Below are 24,794 nucleotides of genomic sequence, written 5' to 3' on the forward strand. Positions count from 1 at the left end.
CATTGGTCGTATCATTTCTTCTTGGATTGGCTGATAACCTCTCCTCCCCTTGTCCCTTGTGCGTCAGAAGCTCACAATTGGTTAATTGCGTTGCCAAGCTCCGGACGCGGCTCGACGATTGGAGGCTGCGGGCCCGCCCCGCCGGCTAGGTGAAGGTGAGAGTCTCCTCCAGCCCGCGCCGCTAGACTGAACCGAGTGGCTTAAGATTTACGGTGGGAGCCCCTGGCCGACTCCAACTCTCTCGCTATGGCGCCTCCGTCAGTGTTTGTAGAGATTCCTCAGGCTCCGCCTGTCCTTGTCTTTAAGCTCACTGCCGACTTCCGAGAGGATCCAGATCCCCGCAAGGTCAACCTGGGAGTTGGAGGTAAAGATGCAGTGCCCAGAAGTGTGCAACCTGGGGAGCGGAGCGGACAGAATTCCGGCCGTGGGGGCTGTGGGAGATGCCGAGGCCTAGCTTGGTGCTAGGGTGGCCCGGAAAGGGTTCGAGATCGTCGAGGTTTCATTCAACCTGTCATTTTTACAGGGTATAAGAATCCTTGGAAAAGGGAGGTGTATCCAAGGTCACACAAACCAGGTGTGGCCGCCAGGACACAAACTCAGTTTTTCCAGTCCGCTATTCTGTGTTCTTCATACTGCATCTTTTAACTTAATAAGAAATGGGGCGGCCTGAGATTTTAAGGGGAGGGTGGAAGATAGGAATACTAACAGGCTTGCAGTCCTGGTTGATGGGAAGTGGATTAAAGAACTCAGCCCTAGGGAGCTCTGTTCTGAGTCCGTACATATTTGAATGACTACTAAATATCAATCAGGTACTTTCCCAAGGCTTGTGGGGGAAGGCTGAGCTTTGGTTTTGGTCTTAAGCAATTTAAAATTAGTAGATGTGAAGTGAGATAATAGAGGTGGAAAATGCTTCTGCGACAGGTTAATCCTTCCTGGGGGAACCTGGGAAAAATGTTCTGGCTCTGAAATGTGGATGGAATTCGTAGAGATAGTGAGAAAGAGTGGACATTAGAAGGTCATTTTCCACTCAACCTTGTCTTTCTTTCTTGCTTGTATTGGACCTTGGACAGTTCAGAGCTTGGGCCTGTTTTCCTCCTCTGCCAAGAAAAAGATTTGTACTGAAGTGCTTCTGAAATTCCTTTAGCTCTAATTTTCTCTGGTGAATTTATTATTTCTGTCACCGTCATGTGGATGTTTGAAACTCCACAGACACTTTCTTGACCACGTACAGAGAGCAACCTGGAAGAGCATGAGTAGGGTGATGTGTTATGCTAGAGAAGTGCCTTAGAGTAAAAGGACTAAAAATTTTGAAAGAAAGTTCATGTTTTGTAGCAGAGGGCAGCAAGAAGGAGGAGGTTCAGAATCAGTCTTCCCACTGCGGCTGTCTCTGCCTGCCCATAGGACCTGTTAAAAAGTCTGCCAAGATTATGGGGGAAGAATGAGGAAAAGGCCATTAAAAATGATGGTTTTTTGAAGCTGACAATTTGTTGAAGCTGGGAAATGGGTACATGTAATGGGTACCTTATTAACTTATTCTTGCAATCTTGTATATTTTTGAAATTTCCCGTAATAAAGCATTTTTCACCCACAGAGGGAAAGTGATATTTTTAGCAGGCAGCAGATTGGGAGAATATTGAAAAATTACCTGGAATTAAATTGGAGTGAGTACCATTCAAGTACCAATCCAAAACTCCCAAGTATTACCTTAGGGCCAGATATATAGTGAAGAACTAATACTGATGTTGATCTAAATGTATCTTTTTAAAACCTCAGATTTCATTGGCTCAGTTACTTTTGGACTGTCTTACAGAGTTTTTCTGAGGATTAATTACATTTAAAGTGCTCAGAACAGTTTCTGGCACATATGTAGGAGTTATGTAAGAATTAGCCATTACTATTATTGTTTTGACATTTTTGGGGGGTGGGTCACATAGAAGATGTTGACCAAAAGTTATCAGCTCAAGAGCTGCGAAGTGAAAACGTTTCTGACATTGGTTCAAGAATAAAGTGCTCATGCCAGAAGTGATTAGCTCAGGCACATATTCTGTACCTCAGAAGTTCACTTCAACTATGACAGTTCCTTTGTCATGTTTTCCAGGAACTCCACCTCCTTACTCTGAGCAAGTGATTTATTCATTTTAATCTCATTAATGGTTACGATGAGTGTACGGTTGTTACTGTTTTAGAGGTAAGGAAACTAAAGCCCAGACTGATGAAGCAATTTGCCTCAGGTTATATGGCCGTGGGTGGTGTGGAGCTGGGATTCCAGGCCGGGTCTCTCCCGCTCCTGGGTCTCTGCCACCTCCTCTGTTTGGGGGAGCCAGTGCACTATAGTGGGAAGAGCCATAGACCTGGATACAGGTCCAGTGATGTGCCCTAGGATGGGTTATTTAACAGATTCAGTTGATTAAATGAGGAGCCAGGATGTGTATGCCCTTTCTCTAAAATTCTACTCTAAGATTCACTAGCACATTACTGGAATGTAGGATAGGATAATAATGTTACTGACTGGCCTCTTCAGTTGACTGAGGATTAAATGAACAATTATTTGTAAAATGTGATATGTAAATGAAAAGTGTTATATAAATATTGTTTTTGATGATCACTGTGACCCGTCTTTTTTGTGGATGGCAGGTGCTTCGATAAGGGTCTAAATAAAGTAGAGTGGAAGAGGTCTCTTTCCAACTTGTGTGTGTGTATGTCCTAACTCTATACGCATCTCACAGTCAGTTCTTTGTGAAGGAAATGTAATTAATCACTGACCTAGGGGAAGATACTCTTTTTCCCTCCAAGTTAAGATAGAGCCCAATGGAGGTTATCCAACTCAGGTTCTAGTGATGCTGGGCACGTTTAAAATAAATTGCAATCATAACCTTATTAGCTAGTTGCTACTTGCAGATCTTTCCTCAGAGAGTTTCTTATTGCCGTAACTGTTTGCATAACTTCCTTGTAGTGAGAGCAGAGCATCACATTTCCCACTGTTACGGATGATGCTGTCTGATTTGACTGTTCTGGTCCTTCTCAAAGGTTCAGACAAATGGCTTTAAAGGCCAGGGAGCCGTGGGCCTAGCTTTGTGCAGTCTGAAGCAAGACTTTTCTTCATAGACCCAGTTCATTTATCACATAAACAGCTTTCTCTTGCTCCAAACTGTGCTTACTTTAATATTTGTTTTTAATCTGGGTTCTGGCATCTTCAGATAAAATCGCTGGGGAGATGTGCTGCGTCAGGTTTTCGAGTGCCTCTGGCCTTCCCCCAGGACCCGAGTTGGAGAAGGACATTAGAGGCATCCCTGCATGGGCTTTTAGGTGGGGAAGGGTGAGGGGAGAGGAAATCTTAGGAGTTGGAGAGGGTGGTGGTTTCACCATTTAAATTTCTATCTTGTTCCTTTTCTTCTGGAAAGCAAGACTGCTGGACTCACCTGAAACCTGGGTGACTTTTTAAAAAAGGCCTATACCCAAGGGCACTGGTGTGGGAGCATGCTGATAAGGAGGTCTCTCACACAGTCCTCTGGGATCTGCTTGCTTTGGGCTTTTTCTAGACATCTCTTTCTCTTAAAAAAGTCACATGGATCCATGAACTTAATAGTTTGACTTAATAATAGGACTCTTACAGTCGTTAGGATCTTGGGAAAATTATTTAACTTCTCTGGTCTCAGTTTCTAGATCCCTGAAATAGGGATCACAATATCTATTTTGTGAGTTAGTATGAGAATTGAGAGTAAAAAAAATGTAAAGCATTTAGTACAGTGCCTTGTATGTATTGTACTAAGTATTCAGTAAGTCCTTGTTATACAGTGGCTTTGGCTACTGTCGATGTCTATAGTTATGAAGTCTTTCTTTCCGTCCTGGATTTCTTCTCTGAACACCAAGCCCATACTTGCTACAGTTTGCTGGACCTATCCTAAAACCACCTGAAATTCAACGTTATTCAAATAATTAAAACACAACTAATCATCTTCACCTTCCCCTCAATCTTTTCTATTTTCTTCCCCTTTATGGTCTATGTTTTGGTTGACCCCACCACCACCAGTCATTATCCAAATGAGAGAGAGACTTTGGAGTCATCAGGTACCCTTTCCTGGGTCCCAGGTCTGATTACTTGGTCACTAGCTTATGTCTCTTCTGCCTCATAAATCTTTTTTAAAAAATTATCTCTCCGTTTCTTTCTCTTTGCTGCTGCTGTCTTAATTAAAGACCTCATTATTTTCCTTCGGGTTTATTGCAGTAATGTCCTGACTTAACTATCTGCCTCTGTCCTCCTCTCTAGTTTATTTTCTATCCTGTCACTCAAGTGATCCTATTAAAATGTACAGCTGTCCATGTCACTCCTTTGCTTAAATGCTTTCACTGGCTTGCCCAGTGAAATGAAGTTCCTTCTAGGAGAGACTCCAAGACTCTTTGAGCCACTCCTTTCTATTTCTCCGTGTGTGGATCTTACATGCCAGCCGTGATCATGCAGAGCCTCCAAAACCTCATCTCTTCAAGCCTTCAGGACCTTGCACAGGTGTTCCCTCTGCCTGGAATGCTCTTCTTTCCTTGTTTCTTTTTTTCACTCCCTTTTATAAAAGACTTTATTTACTTATTTTTAGAGAGAGAGGAAGGGAGGGAGAAAGAAAGGAAGAGAAGCATCAGTGTGTGGCTGCCTCTTGCACACCCTCAGCCAGAGAACTAGCCTGCAACCCAGGCATGGCCCTGGCTGAGAACTGAACCAGAAACCCTTTGGTTTGCAGGCCAGGGCGCAGTCCACTGAGGGACCCAGTCCACCAGCCAGGGCCCTTTTTTCTTTTAAATCCTCTCACACTTCATTGTCTCTAAAATCTTCCCTCATCCCTCACAGAAGAATTAAGGGGTCTATGCTCTGTGTTTTCTGGAGAGCATTGTCTTATTTTATCTTGCCCATCTCTCTGTCGCTACTTCTAGCCAGTGCCTGATACGTGGAAGATTTAGTAAGTCTTGTGAAATGAATGAGTGGATGAAAAAAATGAATGAGAAGCTCATGGGTCTAGAAACAAATCAAATCCCTCTGGAGAGCAGGAATAATGTTATTGATAATGCTTGACCTCATTGCTCCAATCACCCAAGAGGAATCTGCCTCTACCTCATTAGGCCAGTTAAGCAAGGCATTGGGAATACATCTGGAACTGAAACTGGGAAGTGCAGCAGAAAGGGGAGGTATAAATTGGCCAATTTATCTTTTGCCACAGTGTAGACACACTGCCTCCTTGACATAAGTATTTCTTAGAGTTGCATAGAGTATACACTACTGGTAAGAGCAGTAGTACTATGGCCTTTTCTTTATCCTTCATATTTCATTTATTTAGAATACATGATTTACAAATGATAGTCTCATAAATATAATATAGGTAGCATGATTACATATATAACCTCCAAACAGATGTAAGGCATAACAGAACTGTTTTTTTTCTATTAATTCCCAAGCTCTTGTATATCTAAATAATATTCTTTCTGTGTAGTGCAGTCCATATATACTGCTATTGCTCAAAGATTCCTGAAAACTCTCTTGCTATGGCCTAGATTCACATAGGATTATCTTTATAATTCTGCATTAATATTATCCAGTTTAATCACCCACCTGCTTTGCTAGACATGATAGAAGTACCATTTCCAAAAATTAAATTTACCTCCAGTGAAGTGAAGATTTGGCACCATTGAGAATATTCAAAACATTGAGATGTCACCTCCAAAAACAATTGCAAAAGTGACAACTCTTACTTGGAAGTAAGTAGTTATTATTATATCTCTTTAAAAAAACAGACCAGATCTCCCCTGATAACATGGGCTTTTTGAACTTGTTGAGAGGGAGTTAGTCCGGTGAGCTGGGGTATGACAACATTGGAGTTAGGTCTATCTGCCCAGAGACTGTTGGTTGTTTGATGGCTATGTCAGTCCGCAGCACTGGCCACATTTCTGTTACTAGCTTGATGTGCTTATCATATTTACGGATGACACATTCCTGTAGGGTAGAGTTAGTTGATAGAAAACAGATGCAAAACCAAAATGATCTTATAAAAAGTCTCATTAGTTATATAATATGATTTGGTAATTTTGCATCTAGAAATTTTTTCTAAAGAAACACTCATGAATATGTGTAAAGCTGTAAGAACATTCACCACAATGTTTATAACAGTAAATAACCTAAATTAACATGGAGAGTCTAGCCACTACAATTGTGTTATAAATAGCTTATATATATATATGAAAAATGCTCAGTTTCATCTATAATAGGAGAAATGCAAATTAAAACTACTCTGAGATTCTATTTGCAACTTCATATTGGCAGAAAATCACTCAGTGAGGCTATGGGGAAGCAGACAGTCTTATACATTGATGATAGGAATATAAACTGATAAAATCCCCATGGCGGCCAGTTTGGATTTCTGTCAAAACCCACAAATACACATACTTCTCAGATCACTCTTCCATTTTCAGCCATGCATCTGACAGATATATTTGCATGCATGTAAGATGACGTGTGTACAAGGTTGTTCACTGAAGTTTTATAATAGTCCCAAATTGGAAACAAATGTTCATCAACCAGAAATTGGCAAAACAAATTATGCTACATTTAGCACTTTTGCAGCTGTAAGAAAGAACAGACATTGTATGCACAGATAGAAAAAGATCTTCAAGTGGAAAAAGCAAGGAACCAAAGAGTGTGTACTATGCTCTATGTTACCTTTTGTGTAAAAGGTGGGGGACCATAGCTGTATTTGCTTGTGTGTGCAAAGGGAACTTCTGGAAGGCTACAAAAAGAAATTAGGAACACTTGTTATTTATGGAGGGAGAGTACCTGGAACTAGGTAGATGGATGATAAAGATGGGATGAGGACGTGTGAATGTATCACCTATTGGAAGAACAGTTAATGGTGATTAAAGATGCTCATATATTTAATAAGTGAAAAAAAGCATTTTGAAAATTCTTTATACAGTCTGATCCATATTTTATAAAAGAATATACTCATGTAAAATAAAGCCTAGGGACTTTCGCCAAGATGGAGGCGTAGGTGGAAACACTGTGCCTTCTCCCACAACCAAGTTTGAATACAACAAAGGTTTGGAGAACAAAGACGCAGCCAAAGATCAGAAAATTGAACTATACGGAAGTCCAACAACAACAACAACAAAAACAACAACAACGAACCGTTCTACCGGACGGGTAAGAGGGGCGGAGCCAGCAGTGGAGCAGGGTTGGGCAGGAAAGATCCCTCGACCCCAGGTGCCCAGGCATCCAGGGTAGCGTCGGGCGGACCCAGTGAGGGCTTGAGACGGCGGGAGTGAGAAGTGAGATGGACCTCGCAACCCCCAGCAACGAACCCAGCAGCGGCTGACCACGGTTGCACATTTGTGAGCAGTGGGATGGATCACGAGGCCCATTCACGCGCAGAGGGATGATTTGTCCGGCCTGCGGTGGCGGCGGAAGAAAGCACAGGGCGCCCGCCATTGCTTTCCTTTGGCCCCGCCCCCACATACAGCGTCACAACCCAGCGACTGGTTCGCCGGGCCCTGGTGAACACCTAGGGCTCTGCTCCTCATACGTAACAGGCACAAACAATCCAAAATATGGCTCAAGAAGAACTCAAAGCCCCAGAGCCGATAACTCTAAGTGACCAGGAAATAACGAACCTCTCAGATGCACAATTCAAGACACTGGTAATCAGGATGCTCACAGAACTGGTTGATTTTAGCCACAAATTAGAGGAACATATGAAGGCTAAACTAATTGAAATGAAGGGAAATGCACAGGAAATCAATAGTGATGGAAAGGAAACAGGGACTCAAATCAAGGGGGTGGACCAGAAGGAAGAAAAAAATGCCCAAACAGGAAAAAGTGAAGTTACAAGAATTCAAAAAAATGAAGAGAGGATTAGGAACCTCCAGGACATCTTTAAACGTTCCAACATCCGAATTATAGGGGTACCAGAAGGGGAAAAGAATCAGCCACGAGTGGAAAATTTATTTGAACAAATAATAAAGGAGAACTTCCCCAGTCTGGCAAAGGAAATAGACTTCCAGAAAATCCAGGAAGCTCAGAGAGTGCCAAAGAAGTTGGACCCAAGAAGGAACACACCAAGGCACATCATAATTACATTAGCCAAGACTAAAATGAAGGAGAGAATCCTAGAAGCAGCAAGAGATAAGGGGACAGTCACCTACAAAGGAGTACCCATCAGACTGTCAGCGGATTTCTCAAAAGAGACCTTACAGGCAAGAAGGGGCTGGAAAGAAGTATTCCAAGTCATGAAATCCAAAGACCTACAGCCAAGATTGCTTTATCCAGCAAAACTTTCATTTAGAATGGAAGGACAGATAAAGTGCTTCTCAGATAAGGTCAAGTTCAAGGAGTTCATCATCACCAAGCCCTTATTATATGAATTGTTAAAGGAACTTATCTAAGAAAAAGAAGATAAAAAATATGAACAGTGAAAGGACAGCAAACTCACAGTTACTAACAACCACACCTAAAACAAAAGCAAACCAAGAGGACAGCTAGATCAGGAGTGGAACCATAGAAATGAAGAACACATGGAGGGTTAGCAACAGGGAAATGGGAGGAGGAGAAGGGGGGAGAAGATACAGAAAATAAGTAGCATAGATGGTAGGTAAAAAATAGATGGGGGGAGGGCAAGAATAGTAGGGGAAATATAGAATCTAAAGAACTTGAGACACGTGGACATAAACTAAAGGGGGGGAAGAGTGGAGGAGGGGTGTGCAGGGTGGAGGGGAATGAAGGGGGAAATAGAACAACTGTAATGGCATAATCAATAAAATATATTTAAAAATTAAGCCTAAGAAGGTTGTACCCCAGAATTTTCGTACTCCTTATCTCTAGGTGCTGGGATTACATGTTAATCATGTTTACCATTTCTGGGCTTTTCTAAGTTTTCTACAATCAACATGTGTTTTTCAGTAAATAATACCAACCACCCTACGAAGTGACTTTTTAAAAAAAGGGGATAATATTGGGCAGAAATCAACTGGATAAAACTTAATCAGGTCTGCGGCTGCCTAAGCTCCCATGAAAAAGCTTGTGGCAAAGAGGGGCAAAAAAAAGAAGCAGGTTCTGCAGTTCACCCTCGACTGCACCCACCCAGTAGAAGATGGAATCGTAGATCCTGCCAATTTTGAACTGTCCTTCAGGAGAGAATCAAAGTGAATGGAAAAGCTGGAAACCTTGGTGGAGGGGTTGTAACCATCGAAAGAAGCAAGAGCAAGATCCCTGTGACTTCTGAGGTGCCTTTTTCCAAAAGGTATTTGAAACATCTCACCAAAAGAATATTTGAAGAAGAGTAATCTCCATGATTTGTTGCGTGTAGTTGCTAACAGCAAAGAGAGTTATGAATTGCTGCTACTTCCAGATAAACCAGGATGAAGAAGAGGAGGAAGATGAGGATTAAAACTCATTTATCTGATAACATTTTGTGCAAGTTCTTGAATAAAACATAGGAACCCCCCCAAAAAAACCTCAATCTGAACTACTCGAAAATTTCCAATGTCAAAGTCACTTGCAAAAATACAGGCTTTTGGATACCTAAACATTCACGCAGAGGCAAGTGGCCTCAGTCAGGACTTCTGTCTGGAGAGATCACTGGCTTGGGTGCAAGCCAGAGCAGCTGCCCGCTAAAGCTGTAATCCCAAAATAATCATAGGGTGGTACAGGGAAAAGAGAACTGTGATAGGATAACCCAGAGTGGACAAAAAATACGTTTAGTGTAGAAGTGCTCAGAAATTTGCTTGTAAGCAAGGTGAAATAGATGAAATAGATGCATTTAGACCAATAAAAGTGTGAAGCACATGAAGTGGGAGGAACTGTTAAGATGGTAAACATTAAATGATGTCAGAACACAGGACGCAGGTGTGTTTCAGTGGGTTGTTGGCGATTGTGTAACCAGTTGTTGGAATCTAGTCACAGAGTGTTTGTCACTTGTCCCATTTCTGTTCTCATAGGACAAGAAGAAGGGCGGGACTCCTCCCATCCTCCCACCCCTTCTCCATGTTTATGTTTGAAGGTACCACATTCATCTGCAGTATCATAGCCCTTTTCTGGAGATCGCTTGGAAAGGTGCAGAAGGAAGCAGGTTGCTGAGTCCGTGGCCGTAGAGACCTCAGCGCACCAGCAGTACTGACACAGCATTTGTTAGATGCACCGTTTTAGTTGCTGAGTGCTGTCTCATGCATTCTCTCCCTCTATCGGGCTTGGATGTCCCAGTTTTGTTTCAGCATTCTAGTTTTTGGTGGTCGTGTATTTTAGAACTGTAAGTTTCATAAGGATGGGAACCATGTCTGTCCTGCTTGCCCAGCACCAGGTCTAGTGCTTGGCACAAAGCAGGTCGTTTCCCTCAGGTCTGTTTTTATCAGATGGTCGTAGAACTTTTCCTGTTCACAGTTCCAAACTCTTATTTGTCGAAGCCTCAGACAATTCCCTTATACAACTCTTTCCCCTGTCGCAGCTTACCGCACAGATGACTCCCAGCCCTGGGTTTTGCCTGTCGTGAGGAAGGTGGAGCAGAAGATAGCTAACGACAGTACCCTCAACCACGAGTATCTGCCGATCCTGGGCCTAGTGGAGTTCCGGACTCACGCTTCCCGCCTTGCCCTTGGGGACGACAGCCCAGCTCTCCAGGAGAAGCGGGTGAGTTTTGGATGAGGTGGTATATTTTCTCTTTAGGAACAATGAAGATAATAAAAGGGTGAGAATTCAAGTTGTTGTAAAATGTTAGGTGCTATGTCTGTTGAACTGTCTGTGAATAAGAGTTTAAGTAGTGTGACCTCAGGAACCTGGGAGTGCAGTAACGTGCTTCTGCATAAAGCACAGCCTCTTCAGTTGTTCACTTTTGCCCAGCTGATGATCAGATTTCAGCTGCTGAGTGTGACGCAGCCAGAGGAAATGCCAAGACATGGGAACTTAATGGAATGATCAGGAGCCCAGGGTCTGGATTCAGCTCTGCCACTGTTTTTGACCATAGGAAATCAGTTATCCTTCCAGCCCTTGTGTCTCATCCACATGCTACTGAAGGACTAGTTTGTGGTTCATGGTTTCATAAGGATAACTTGCATAAGGGGTCACTTAAGGGGCCTCCAAATTCCCCTGAAATTTTATGCAGAGTTCTGTGTGTTTGTGTATTTTTGAGGAGAAGAGTCATAACTTTTATCAGATTTTCTAAAGGAGTCTGTGACCCCCCAATTCAAGAACCACTAGTCTAGATGTTCTCTGAAGTTCCTGTCAGTTCTAATAACCCTTCATTCTTTTAGCCTTGATCTCAGCTTCTCATTCGGGTGCTTCCTGGCGTACAGTCTGTGTATAACTGATGACACATGGAAGGCACACTTGGAAGCAGCCAGTGACAGAGGCTCTATGTCGCAGGAAGTGGTATTGTGGAGATTTTTAGTGTTGTAGGGATTCAGGAGAGAGGGAGGCTGGTAATGGCCAAAGATGAGACTTCAGCTAAACCTTGGGGAAAGAGGCCAGAACACAGGTTTTCAGTGCTGGCTGCACATTAGTATCACCTGGGGAATTTAAAAAAACATACTGATGGCGGGATCCCATACCAGACCAGTTAAATCAGAATCTTGGAGGGTACCACCATCCTCTCTTTCCAAGACCTTTCTCTGTCAATCCCCTTTCCTTCACAGGAATTTTTTTTTATCTTCACCCAAGGACATGCGTATTGATTTTAAAGAATTATGGAAGGAACTGAAAGGGAATACGGTAGAAATGGTAGAGTTTGGAGATTAAGGGCGTGGCACTGGAAAGTTGCTCTGATGATCCACTTTCCACAGGGGGAGAGGAGTGTCCTGATGAAGTTTGAAATTGGGGAACTTTGGCAACTGGGGGTTATTTTCTATAGTTGGCATTCTGTTGACAAATGAAAACAGCGATTCTGTGTCGGGGAATTTCTTCCTGTAAGTTTGTGTTCTTATACCCTTATTAACTGTGTTGGCCGATTCTTGTTCCTTTGCCCAGTGCCCCCCATTTTTGACCACTTACTGTAAGACTTGGGGCTGTTGCTTGTGGAATGGAGTCCTCCCTCGTAGTCTTTCTAGTTCATCCTTTGTTGTTTTTGGTCATAGAACAAATTTAAATGTCAGTCTGTAAATATTTGAAGATTTTTTGGGGGGAACGGCACTTTTATTACCCTAGGTACCAGTTGATAGTGAGCTCTGAGCCTTTGCTTTGTCCCCCGATGTCTGCAGCACCCCCAGGCTCCTGTATCAGTTCAGCCTACCACCGCCTCATTTGGATTCTTTTACTAGTCTCCTGCCTTTAGTCTCTTCTCTATTCTAGTATATTCTGCATAGTGCAGCTAGAATTATCTTCTGTAGCAAAAAAACCCAAACAAACAAAAACCCAAAAAGGTAATCATGCCAGCTGCTCCCCCCTCGTACACTATAGCTCCCCCATTATTTACAAGGTAGAATCCAGATGTTGAACTGGGCGAGCAGCATATTTATAGCTGTTTGTTCATCCTGTTTTTCCAGTTATTCACACCTTTCTCCCCGCCTCCCCTCCAGGTCCTGTCATTCCAAGAGCCTTTGCCTCAGGTGTTTCTCTGCTGTGAATGCCTCCCTCACCTCTTGAAAGCCCAGAAGTATAATTAGGTGTATAATTTTATAAGTCTGTCTCTCCCACTAGGCCATAACTTCCCCAGGGCAGGGATGATGGCTTGCTTATTTATCTTGCAAATCTTCACCATTTATCTCCTAGGCTGGCCCCTCAGAGATTCTCAGATGTTTGAGTTTACTCACTGACGCAGTCAGCAGATGAGTGCTTGCCGCCGGGGGTAGGCCCTGTGCCAGGCCCTGGACTGCAGCAGTGACCCGATCACCCCAGGCCCCCTGTCCTGGCTTACGGTTTTGTGGAGTGCAACCGACAATAAACGTAATAAATAAGAACATGATGTAGTGCATTAAAAGATGATAAATGCCATAAGAATAGAGTGGGGGAAAGCATATTTAGAGTCTGTGGGTAGGAGAGAGGGTGGATACAAGTTTTAACTAGGATGGTCACAGTAGAATAGAAATGCCATTTGGGCAAAGACTTGAGGAGAGGAACCACGAATGAACCAGAAAGCAGGTCATCTTCCCTTAGATTTTTCTTCTCAGGATTTAACATGAGCAGGTCTGGTAGCCATTTGAAAAGACCTATTTTTTAGACTCCTCACTGCCTTTTACTGCTTTTCCATCTTCAGACCAGAGGATCCAGACAAAAATGTCCAGTTTTCATCTCCTGCGTGGTACTGTTTCAGCTTCTGAAGTTACTGAGCCCCTGTAGGTAGGAGGGCATGTGGGTCACATGGTGACCCCCCAGGTGACTGGCAGCTGTGGGGCTTTGGCTGTGGTGCTCATTGTCTCATCACTGTCACTCTCTCCATCTGGTTGCGCCCATATTTGTTTAGTCCCAGGAGCCAGATATTGTGTGAATTGCTGTGGGCACCCAGATCGGTGCAGTATGACCTTGACTGCAAGCAGCATCTACTTGGCCGTCCTGCCCCTCACAGTGAAGTTACCACACTAGTAGTTTGTGATCCAGACAGATGTTCTAGAGTCTAGCAGGGATTTTGGCCAAGTCCAAAGTATGGATGATCTACTGACGTAGCCTCACAACGAGGCTTACTGGATTTCTCTTGTTCTGGATATCACTGTTTGGCCACTCAGGTCTAGTTGCCTGGCCTCTTGAGAAGTGTGTATTTATTTCCTTTGATATTATGATTTTCCTTCATCCCAAATACAGAACTTTCTTGGGCTCTAGAGCAGTTTGCTAAAAATCAGTTGACAGAGTGACCAAATTGCTACATTATTGATCCATTGTAAATTCATTTCTGTTAATGCAGATGTAGTTTAGAGCAATGTGTACATCACTGAAGCCATCCATCCCATATATATGTTTATTTTAGGGAGTGCTAGTTTCTTGAAAATTTGATTTATTAAGCATTATATACATCATGAATATCAAGGATCAGCTCATGTTAGTGAAGTGGGTGTATCTTCTCCAAACACATTTTCAATCATCTGTTGACTTTCTGACTTATTTTAGTTCACGAATTTGCTTTCTGGACTGGGAGAGGAAGGGTGGAATTAAAAGCTGAGCATAGGAAAGAAAAAATCTTCCCTGGAAACATTTTCTCAGACAGCCACACCCACTTGTTACATGTCAATGATAACTTAAAACCTTGTTTTAGGGAGACCTTGCTTATTTGTATAGGAATGGTCAACATTCCGGAATTACTTAATGTGTGAAATGTGAAATAATGAATAAAGTTGACATTCAACTTGGGGACAAATCCATGAAAAATAAACACGCATGTAGGTTACATTACCTTGATAGAGATTTGCATTAAAGAATTCAGATAGCTCACAATTGTGGACGCGAAGCCTTCTATGTAATGGGAAGGCTGGGTCGGGATCCCTGAAGAACAGGGAAGTTAGTCTGCCAGAGCCGGCAGGCACCCAGTTTCACCACGTCCACGCTCCTGTGTCTCTCTGCAGCGTGCAGCTGTGCTCAGTGTCGCATTTCCTTGAATCTCAACTCTGCTTCTTTCTTCTTTCAGACAGTACTCCTTCACAGATGTGAACATCGCCGAATGTAAATAGGACAGTGAGGCATGATAGTGGTGATAGTTATCATTGCCTTGTTTATGGCTTAGAGGAGCTTTCTGCGAATGATTCATTGTTCATCGTGAGGCTTACTTATTCATTGTGGCTGAGTGGATGTTTTTTCCAGTTATTTTTCAGGATGTATGCATTTTCTTATGTCTTCCTGAGCATTTATATCAGAAATATCTATGTTGTCTTTCTCATCTGTTTATGGTGATCATTTGGACTTTCTCTGTTTAGCAGCATGAAAAATTTTATAATGTGTTTCTTAATAATCGTGCATTCATGGGATGGTTCTCACTTGATCAGAGGGCTAGTTTTAAGTGTACTTTTGAATTCATACTGTTCATTCATGTTTATTTGGAAAGTTAGTATTCATGGAAGAGGTAAGCCTCTCCCTTTTTTCTGTTTTTGTTTTCAGTCACCTTTAAACACCAGTGTTATGTTAGTTTTTTAAAAAAGATTTTGGGGGCTTTTCTTCTTTACCTAGGATTTTATTTTTACCTTTTTATTGTGGAAAATTTCAAATATATACAAAATAAACAAAACAGTGCAATGAGCAAACCTCCACGTGTCCACCGTCTAGCCTCAATGATGATCTGTATTTGGTCAGTCTTGTATACCTCCCACCCCCCCGCCAAGGCTGAATTATTTTACAGCAGATCCCAGACATCATAATATATTTTTTAAATTATTTAAAAATTGTACAACTAATGCATAAATACACACTCCTTATTTTTAAAAGACAGTTCACAGGTTAGGCCACAGTCCCTTTGACCCCTATTGCCATAGCCCAGGCCCCTCCCAGAGGTTGCCACTGTTACTAGATTGGTGTGCCCTTCCCTTTCTTTAGACAGGCTTTCTCGTGTGATTTCTTCCTTTCTCCTTAACCGTGTAAGCATAGTCAGCAGCATGTCATTTACACTCTTTCTCTACTGCCAGAGTTATGCTGAAACCTTGTTATAATTTGGAAGGGCAAAATCAAAGACACAGGCAGAACAACACGAGCAAGGCACAGTGACCACAGGGAAGAGGCCTGGGTGGGTGTCCGGCTCTGCTGCTCACCGCTGTCTGGCAGCGTCTCTGAATCAGTTTCCTCAGGGAAACTGCGGCTGTAGAAACTACTTTATGGGACTGTCTGAGGGCCAAATAGGAATGTGTGTGAAGGTATTTTGTGAATGGTAACATTTAGGATTGTTATTATTGTCCATGTGAGGTCATATTAAGATGAGATGAAGCTCAAGGAGAAGTAGTTTTCATATGTCCCCTTTGTTTTGTTAGAGCCCATTTCTAAGGATTAATAAACTTGCATTATAGAAGGAGAAAGGAGTGTTCCGATTGATGTCGATAGCAAGCTGCACGCATCATTTTCTAGGCTTCTGCAGGAAGGCAGTTTTGATCTTGGGTTTAGCGCCTTCAAGGGCACACTCTAATGTGCCTAGGTATGTCCTCTGCCTCTGTGTTCACAAGGGAAGCTCCCCTAAGAGTCAGACTTCACAATTCCTGGGTTGAAGTGCCCTGCTGTCGGTTAGCTGGTAACTTTGAGCAGGGTGCTGCACTCCTCGGCCTCAGTTTCCTCATTTGCAAACAGGGGCAAACAACAGTATCTTCTCCATGTAGCTGTGAGGTTGGATGAGATAGCACGTTTAAAGAGCTTAGCACAGAGAAGACACACAGTAAGTGCTTATCATCACCATAGTTTTTACAGTATTTTCTGACCTCACTGTTAGCAACCAGTGACCCTGCTTCTTTTATTTCAGGTGGGAGGTGTGCAGTGTTTGGGGGGAACAGGTGCACTTCGAATTGGAGCTGATTTCTTAGCACGATGGTACAATGGAACAAACAACAAGGACACACCTGTCTACGTTTCCTCACCAACCTGGGGTGAGTTCTTTAGGTGTATCATACTTTAGGTGTATCAGGAGGAGAAACAGAGGCCAGAGGCAAGTATGCTCATGCCTCTCACTGCTAATCTAGAAATGTAACCCAGCTGGTGATCAACTGACATTTGGGAATGGCTTGAGCAGTGGATTGTGGCAGGAAATGAGTAAGCGGGTGCTCAAATTCACATTAGGAGTACTTCCCCCTGCAAATCTTGGTAGACTTGTGTTTTCATGTATGTTGAAACTTCCCAGAGGAGGCATAAAATGTAGGTACAGGCAGTTCCTGTATCTACATTGGGATATAAGTTTATATGAATCAGTCTTATTCATATAAGAATATGAATAATTAAACTTATATCCCATATAAACTTATAAACTTCATATAAACTTATATCCCACTGCAGATATAGGAACTGGTTTTGGTTACAATCATTCTTCCAAATCTTAACCCCTCACCTCGCTGTTGCGCAGTGGATATTCCAGGGCCCTGGACGCTGATTTACGTCCTTTCCAGTTATACCTCCTTGTGTTTGTAAAAGCGTTTCATGTTTTACCCCTTTGCTTGCAGAGAATCATAATGCTGTGTTTTCTGCTGCTGGATTTAAAGATATTCGGTCCTATCACTATTGGGATGCACAGAAGAGAGGACTTGACCTCCAGGGTTTCCTCAGTGATCTGGAGGTGGGTCATGAGCTGAAAAAGTAAACAGAATCCGATTGTGTCAGGAGGAGTGGGGAAAACTTTTGGGGTCTGTTAATAAGTGAGAGAGGCTGAGAGATCCTACCCAAACCAGACGATGATTTCTGAAATGGCACATAGAGATGGAACACGTCGCCCTTGACCAGTGTGCCACTGCCTCTATTTCTCCCCACTCCTGCTAGTGTCAGAGCTGACATGGCCTCCTTCTCCTCAGAGCGCTCCTGAGTTTTCCATCTTCGTCCTCCACGCCTGTGCGCACAACCCGACCGGGACGGACCCAACCCCCGAGCAGTGGAAGCAGATCGCCTCCGTCATGAAGGTAACTGCCTCTTCAGAGCATCCCTTAAAAAGTACTATGTTCTGACCTTTAGTGTATTCCGGAGTCATACCTGTTTACTGAAGAACTCGTAAATGAAGAAAGTCCTGAAAAAGAAAATAAGTATTAACTGTAAATCCTATTATCCAAAGAAAGCCACTGTTAATATTTTGGTGCAGGGTGTAAATGGTTTTTTTTTAAGTGTCGTTAGACAAGAATCTGTTTTACAGCGATGGGATCATTTTGTCTGCACTGTTTTATAACACACCCCGTCCTTCACTTGACCTCCTTTATGTGTCATTAACTGTTTTTGGAGTGTTGTTTTCTGTGCACGGTTGTGTCACGTTAGGGATTGACTAAATCAGTTGATGGACATTCAGATCTCAGGTTTCTTGCTCTTATGAACAGTTATTTAAACTCCATTGTATTATATCTTTCGAAGAACTTCCTAGCCTGGAATTTCTAGCTTAAAGTGTATGTATGTTCTTTATTAATGTGCTTAAAGGGTGCTTACTGAGCAGCATTTCTGTGACCGGCAGCATGGGGATGCACGAGGGAACGAAGCAGGGGTGGTCCCTGCCCGCAAAGAACACACTCAGCCTGTCTGGGGAGACAGCAGAGTACTGTGAGACAGCTGTATTGGTTGGGTGCAGGAAGACACACAGCCTTGACTGTAGGAGGAGTGTGTGTGGTCGGAGGGTGGGGGCGGAGTGTGTCGGGCGGGTGGTAGTGGCAGAAGTCTTCCTAGAAGAAGTGGTTTCCATGTTGAGACTTCAAGGATGAGGACAGGCTGGGGCCGAAGGGGCAGGAGTGTTCCCTACAAGGGGAAGAGCATGGCCAAAACCCAAGATACAGAGGTCATGGTGCACTTAAGGAAAGGAAAGTAATTCCTGGCTTAGATTCCTAGACGGTTGGGGGAGTGTGAGTCATGAAGCTAGAGAAGTGAATGGAAACCAGAGCCTGGGCTGAGGTACTGGCCTTCATTCTGAGGGCACTGATGAGCCGCTGGGAATCTTTGATATCATGGAGTGACGTGGTTGGATGTACGTTGTCTTCAGGTCACCTTGGCTGCATGATAGGGAATGGATCAGAGGGAGTCAAGGTTAGACAGGCGGGGAGATCCGTTAGGAGGCTGTTGCTGTAACCCAGGTAGGAGCTGATAGGGACCTGAGCTAAGTAGGTGGCAGTGACAGACGTGAAAAGATTCTAGAGCTCTCAGGAGACAGGAGTGGCAGGACTTGGAGGATGAGTGGACGTGAGGGATGAGCTGCAGAGGCTGGAGTGGAGGATGCACCCTGGCCTCTGGCTTCAGTGGTTCGGGGCCGAGGGGCGGTGTCCACATGGAGAGGGAGCCAAGTAGCAGGAGCAAGTTCGGTGCGGGGGGGTGGGGTGGGGTGGGGGCGCCATTTGAGGAGACTGGAGTAGTTAGAATAGAAAGCAAGCAGTCTTCTCGGTCTTTCAGTATTCAGTAGAATAGCCTGAGGTTGTGACGAGGCCTTGGGATACCAAGCTGACATTTGACTAAGCCTATCACACCAGGAATCCGTGGGAAAGATCCACCAACGTAGTAGGACAGCCACTACTTCTGTGCCTCAAAAATAGGCCCTGGGACAATATATTAATACTTCAAAAATACAGGCTTTACTGAAATTGTTAGATTTCAGTAAAGAAATTGTTAGATTTGGGGATCCGTAATTAGTAGAACAGAGAAACAGATTTAAAGTGGTGGTTAGATGCAGAAAAAAGAGAAATAGGTGAAGTGGACAGTGTTAGAAATTCTCTCTGGGCACCAGTTGGGGAAGGAAAGCCAGTGTCCGAGGCTGATTCCAGAAGGATTTCCTGCTCTGACTCACTTTCCTTCCTTGCAGCGCCGGTTTCTGTTTCCCTTCTTTGACTCAGCCTATCAGGGCTTTGCGTCTGGAGACCTAGAGAAAGACGCCTGGGCCATTCGATATTTCGTGTCTGAAGGATTCGAGCTCTTCTGTGCCCAGTCCTTCTCCAAGAACTTTGGGCTCTACAGTGAGTGTTCTCCTGAGTTACAGACCTGCCCAGCCCACCCTACCCTCATCGGGCCCCCCCGGCTGATTCTTATCCCTGTTTCTAGATGAACGTGTGGGGAATCTGACCGTGGTTGCAAAAGAACGGGATAGCGTCCTGCGGGTCCTTTCCCAGATGGAGAAGATTGTGCGAATTACTTGGTCCAATCCCCCTGCTCAGGGAGCGCGGATCGTGGCCGCTACCCTCTCTGACCCTGAGCTCTTTAAGGAATGGTAAGGGGCTCACAGCCTGGTGGGCAAGGGGTGGGGAAGCAGAACAATAGTTGTCCCATTACATTCAACCATCTGTTCCTTTTATCTTGGCAGAGGCAGGACATAATTACTTTGTTATTTTTGAGTCTCAGGTATTTCTATAATATAGGGGTGTTGCCTACCCTCACATGTGTAATACAACACCTGTGCCTAACAAGCACTGGGGATCTAGGAAGAAATGCTGGTTTCCCCCATTCTCCCACCAAGGCTTCATCGCCTTAAAGTTGGGAAACAGGTAGGATTTCCAGCTTCAAGTTACTGTGACAATTTGGGGCTCCTCATTCTCCTTCTTTTTTTTTTAGATTTTAAAAAAAGGTTTTATTTATTTATTTATTTTTAGAGAGAGGGGAAGGGAGGGAGAAAGAGGGAGAGAAACATCAATGTGTGGTTGCGTCTTTGTGTCCCCAACTGGGGACCCAGCGCACAATCCAGACATGTGCCCTGACTGGGAATTGAACCTGTGACCCTTGGTTCATAGGCCAGTGCTCAATCCATTGAGCCACACCAGCCAGGGCTGGGGGCTTTTACTTCTTAACAACTTTACATATATTTTATCTTATTTTGAAATAGAGTAGTTTTTACATAGTAGCTCTATCTGAAATCTTTACTTAATTAGGCATGATAAAATACATCATTCTGTCTAGATCAGCACCTAGATGAAGTCTAAGTTAAAACATAGGAGGTATTACATCTAGTACGCCAAGGCAAGCACTGACCTCCACCAGTAAATATAGTCCTTTCCTGCGGCCTGGTAATGCTCTCTCTCTGGCCCGCTTATCCACCCATCCAGGCATCCGTGTACCATAGCAGGCAGGCCTGATCCCATTTTCAGATTATAGATTAAATTGTGGATTTTAAACCTCCACATTTTCCTGTACAGTCTCTCCTATCTGTATTGGTATTTATGTCACTGTCCACTCAGGACCGGTAATGTAAAGACAATGGCTGACCGGATTCTGACCATGAGATCTGAACTCAAGGCACGATTGGAAGCCCTCAAGACCCCTGGAACCTGGAACCACATCACTGATCAAATTGGAATGTTCAGCTTCACGGGGTTGAACCGTAAGTGGCCCCCACCCCCACGAGTGCTCACTATCAGCTATTAGACACAGCGCTCCTTCTTCTTAGTGTCCTTGGGCTCGGCTCCATCAGTTGTCGCCGAATTGGCTTGGCCCAGTACAGGTTTCTCGGTGTGCCCCATCCACCTCCTGAACTTCTTGGGTCACAGGAGAGCATTGCTGTGGTCTGTCCCACCTCCCATAATTCACATTTTCATTTTTGTGGGCAGGGAGGTGGCTCAGAGCCAGCTGGCCAGTGACAGGGTTTGTACCTTGGAGCCTTGATTTATGAAAGTTCTCTCATAAATCCTTGGATACCTTTCAGCTCTTCCATAATCCTAAGTATAAATATTATATATGATTTTTCAGGGACCTAATTTCTAAACAGGTCTTTGCTGGTTGGTCTTTATAGGCATTGCCCTCAAAAAGAGGTTTCAAAGTTCTTTCCATTTCATAAACAAGAAATTGGTAGTTGGAATTAAATGACGATTGAATGTCCAGTGGGCAGCCATGTATGATCTTGGTCAGCTGTCAGTAAGGCCTATTGCAATTGGTTGTCCTTTCCAAAGCTAGAGGGCTCATTCACTTAATAAGTCATTCCCAAGCACCTCCTGGCCAAGCTCTGGTCGCACGGTGCGGTGTGCCTAACTTGGGGTGACAGAGGTGCTGGGAGGTATTATAAACCAGGGCCATCAGAATGCCTGTTTGAAAGGAGCTCAGAAAAAGCCAAAGGAAATAAATATAAAAACAAGAAAGGCAGTAGAGATAGTGTGCTAAAGACCCCTTGAAGTACTGCGGGGCAAAGTGAGAGGCTACCCAGGAAAGTAAAGGGACAGCTTGGTCAGCCACAGTTGTCCTCATGGCCCTGGAATGGGTGTTAGTTCACCTGAATGAGTAAAATAGTCCTCCTCCAATTTTAAAAATACTAAGTGTAATGGAAATGGTTTTAATGGTAATATTGTAAAAGCTCACAAGATGGGGATATCTCCCCCTAAAACATCAGCTTCACATACCTCCTATGTCATCCCACCCTCCAGAGTAGGAAATTAGTTATATTATGGATTGAAGAATGGTGAGAATAGATCTGTGCTTGTAACACAAAAGTTATGTTTTTAGTATCTGGCACCATTTACCCTTTATAAAAATAGGGAGGTATTTTCCCCTCCCAATACCTTTTTAGGGAAAATTTAAAACGTATTGAAAAGTTGGAGGAGTTGTGCAGTGAGCCCCAGATGCCCATCCCCTGGCATCTACAGCTCTCATGGTATGACATTCCTTTATTACATCTATTCATCAGAACAGGGGCTTTCCTCCTGCAGTCCACGGGTGTGCTTTAGGAGACCTGTGGCGCCCCTGAAATGATATTTCAAAAATTGGGTATGTATATATTGGCCTTTTTCTAGGGTAAGAGTCCATAACTCTTACTGGCTTCTCCACCGTAATGTTTTAAAAGTCAGGAAACAGTAGAGTAGTTTCATTTTCATTTTAAGAGTCAGGATGAGAGACCTGTAACCACATCTGCTTTTGGGGCATAGTATTTACAAATAGTGGTTTGTCTGTGGCTGCATTGCTGTGTGAGGTTAGACTTTATTTTCTTGGATGACTCTAATTTACACAGCCAAAGCCATGCCAGCCACTTCTGAAGGTCCCTTTGTTTGGAGGGACCCATGGGCAGCCCAGAGTATAGGGTCCAGATTTTCTACTTCCACACGGAGGTAGCAAAGTGTCATGGCTAAGAACTCAGGATCAAGGGTGACACTGCCTGCCTTAAAATCCCAGATGCAACACTGGCTAGCTGTGTGACCTTGGGAAGGTCACTCGACTCCCCTCTGCAACATCTGTAAAATGGGGATGAGAAGGTTACAATCAAGATGAACTGAGTTAAATATAAAGTGCTCAGAACACTGTGTGGCACGTAGTGTTTGCTCCTCTGATTATTATGATTTTACTACCATCTTACTCGGGCTGCTATAACAAAATATAGATTAGGTGACTTAAACAACAAAAATTTATTTCTCATAGTTTTGGAGGCTGGGAAGTCTGAGATCAGGGTGCCAGCTCAGTCAGGATCTGGTGGGGGTTCTCTTCCTAACCTGGAGGTGGCTGTGTTCTAGCTTTATTCTCACATGGTAAGAGAATAAGAGAGCACGCTGATGGTAAGAGAGCACGCTGCCTTCGGTCTCTTATAAGGGCCCTACTCCCATCATCGGGCTCCACCCTCATGACCTCATCCCAAACTAATTGCCTGCCCAAGGCCCCACCTCCCGATACTGTCACATTGGGGGTTCAGCTTTCAACATGAATGTTGGAGGGATACAAACATTCAGTCCATGACAATTATTATTATCCCATTCCCTTAAGGTGATGGTGTCTTAAGGGTACAAATAAGACAAAAATCAGCTGAAATTCTCTCATGGCTTTGCAATAAAGCAGAAAAGCTCTAGAGGTTGTGACACAAAGGAAGCACAGTCAGTCCCTTCCTACTTTATCCACGAGAATTTCTGCAGACGCGTGGGAGAGCGCTCCTGCTTGGGTTTGAATGAGAGAGCGGAGCAGTGCCAGGTCGGAGAGGCGCCTGCAGTGTTTCAGCCCGTGGGTTCATGCCCACAGCGTTTATCCAGCTCCTTTCAAGCACAGGCCTGTACAATGGACTGTGAAAGGGGGGTGTCAAAGGGAGGTTGCTGCCAGGTGGTGAGGGGTGAGCAAATACAGGTAAGGGAAAGAACGGTGAAGGAAGCACGACGTAACCAGTTCTTCCTCTCAGTGCTACGCTCCTAAGTCTGAGGGTTGTTTCAGTCGATAGGGTGTCCTGGTGAATGACACCCTGGTGCAAGATTGGGTTGGGAGGTAGTCCCAGATTAAAATTCCCCTGAGGAGGAGCAATGTTAAACTTTCTGGGGATTAAAAAGTTGGCTAGCCAGCCTAGTTTCCAGAATTGATTGAGGATATTTCCCTGTGTACCAACTGGACAAAATAATTCCTTCTGTTTTGCTTCTCTATGCTATGGGGGAAAGAAGGAAAACTATTTGTCATGGAATCACTGAACCTTCTTGGCTTAAAGCATTCCTACTGTGATTACATATCTCTTTCGGTTTTCAACAGCCAAGCAGGTTGAGTATCTGATCAGTGAAAAGCACATCTATCTGCTGCCAAGTGGCCGGATCAACATGTGCGGCGTAACCACCAAAAATATAGATTACGTGGCCACCTCCATCCATGAAGCAGTCACCAAAATCCAGTGAAGAAGCAACTGGGAAACCAGCCCCACCAAAGCGGTCCTGTCATGAGTGTTCCCTGCCTGCACAAACCTAGTTGTATATATCATGGATTAATTAGATTTTGGGGGGACTGAAAGTCTGCTCTGGAGGGGTGGCCTCTGCCTAACTGGCCCCACGTGGAGAGAGCCTCTGAAAAGAAACATGGGCCTGGGATGAGAGCCCTTTTGGAGGCCAGAGCAAACAAAGCTTTCTATTTAAGAATAAAACGGTATTTTGATCATGAGATGTAGATATCTTGCCCCCTCGCTAGAAACAGGAGTCTTGCCTGTGTCGCTTGTGTGCTTCTGTGTGTTGCCTGACTCTACAAAGTCTAGTCCCAAAGTTCAGGTCGTCTGAAGAGCCGCGTGCGATTGTGGGTGTTGTCTGTCATTAAAAATCATCACTCCCCAGAGTGTCTGTCTCCCTGCTTTTTCCGCATGGTTGTGTCCCCATGGCCCCAAGCTTTAGTCCTTTAGGGCAGCCGAAGTAAGAAATAAATTAATTTACATCACACACATGTGCACACATTTAACTGAAAAGTTTCACAAACCGGTATTTGCCCTTCTGCGTGCAATGTTCTGGTTATTTTCTAGTCCATTCTATTCTGTTGTGTACCATTTCACTAAAGAAATAAAAGTGCTGATTGAGAACCTGTG

General features: G+C 43.9%; 1 protein-coding gene and 1 pseudogene across 1 annotated transcript; both read left to right on the forward strand.

Moving 5' to 3' along the window:
• Positions 1 to 133: 133 nt before the first annotated feature.
• On the forward strand, positions 134 to 24,794 carry GOT1 (glutamic-oxaloacetic transaminase 1). Its single transcript, XM_037050772.1, has 9 exons — positions 134 to 364; positions 10,470 to 10,651; positions 16,374 to 16,497; positions 17,065 to 17,177; positions 17,410 to 17,514; positions 19,380 to 19,530; positions 19,616 to 19,781; positions 20,743 to 20,885; positions 23,984 to 24,794. The coding sequence occupies exons 1-9, from the start codon at positions 247 to 249 to the stop codon at positions 24,121 to 24,123; spliced, it is 1,242 nt and encodes a 413-aa protein (XP_036906667.1). The 5' UTR covers positions 134 to 246; the 3' UTR covers positions 24,124 to 24,794.
• Positions 5,052 to 9,470, forward strand: LOC118990250 (60S ribosomal protein L22-like; annotated as a pseudogene).

Source organism: Sturnira hondurensis, unplaced genomic scaffold (assembly GCF_014824575.4).
Source record: "Sturnira hondurensis isolate 20B ecotype Veracruz unplaced genomic scaffold, ASM1482457v3 Scaffold0006849, whole genome shotgun sequence".
NCBI lineage: Eukaryota > Metazoa > Chordata > Mammalia > Chiroptera > Phyllostomidae > Sturnira > Sturnira hondurensis.

Excerpts from the sequence above, each read along its gene's own strand:
- GOT1 (XM_037050772.1), top strand. The coding sequence starts at position 247 with ATGGCGCCTCCGTCAGTGTTTGTAGAGATTCCTCAGGCTCCGCCTGTC. Across the intron at positions 17,515-19,379 it reads AGATCGCCTCCGTCATGAAG|CGCCGGTTTCTGTTTCCCTT; the intron begins GTAACTGCCTCT and ends CCTTCCTTGCAG. Across the intron at positions 19,531-19,615 it reads CAAGAACTTTGGGCTCTACA|ATGAACGTGTGGGGAATCTG; the intron begins GTGAGTGTTCTC and ends CCCTGTTTCTAG.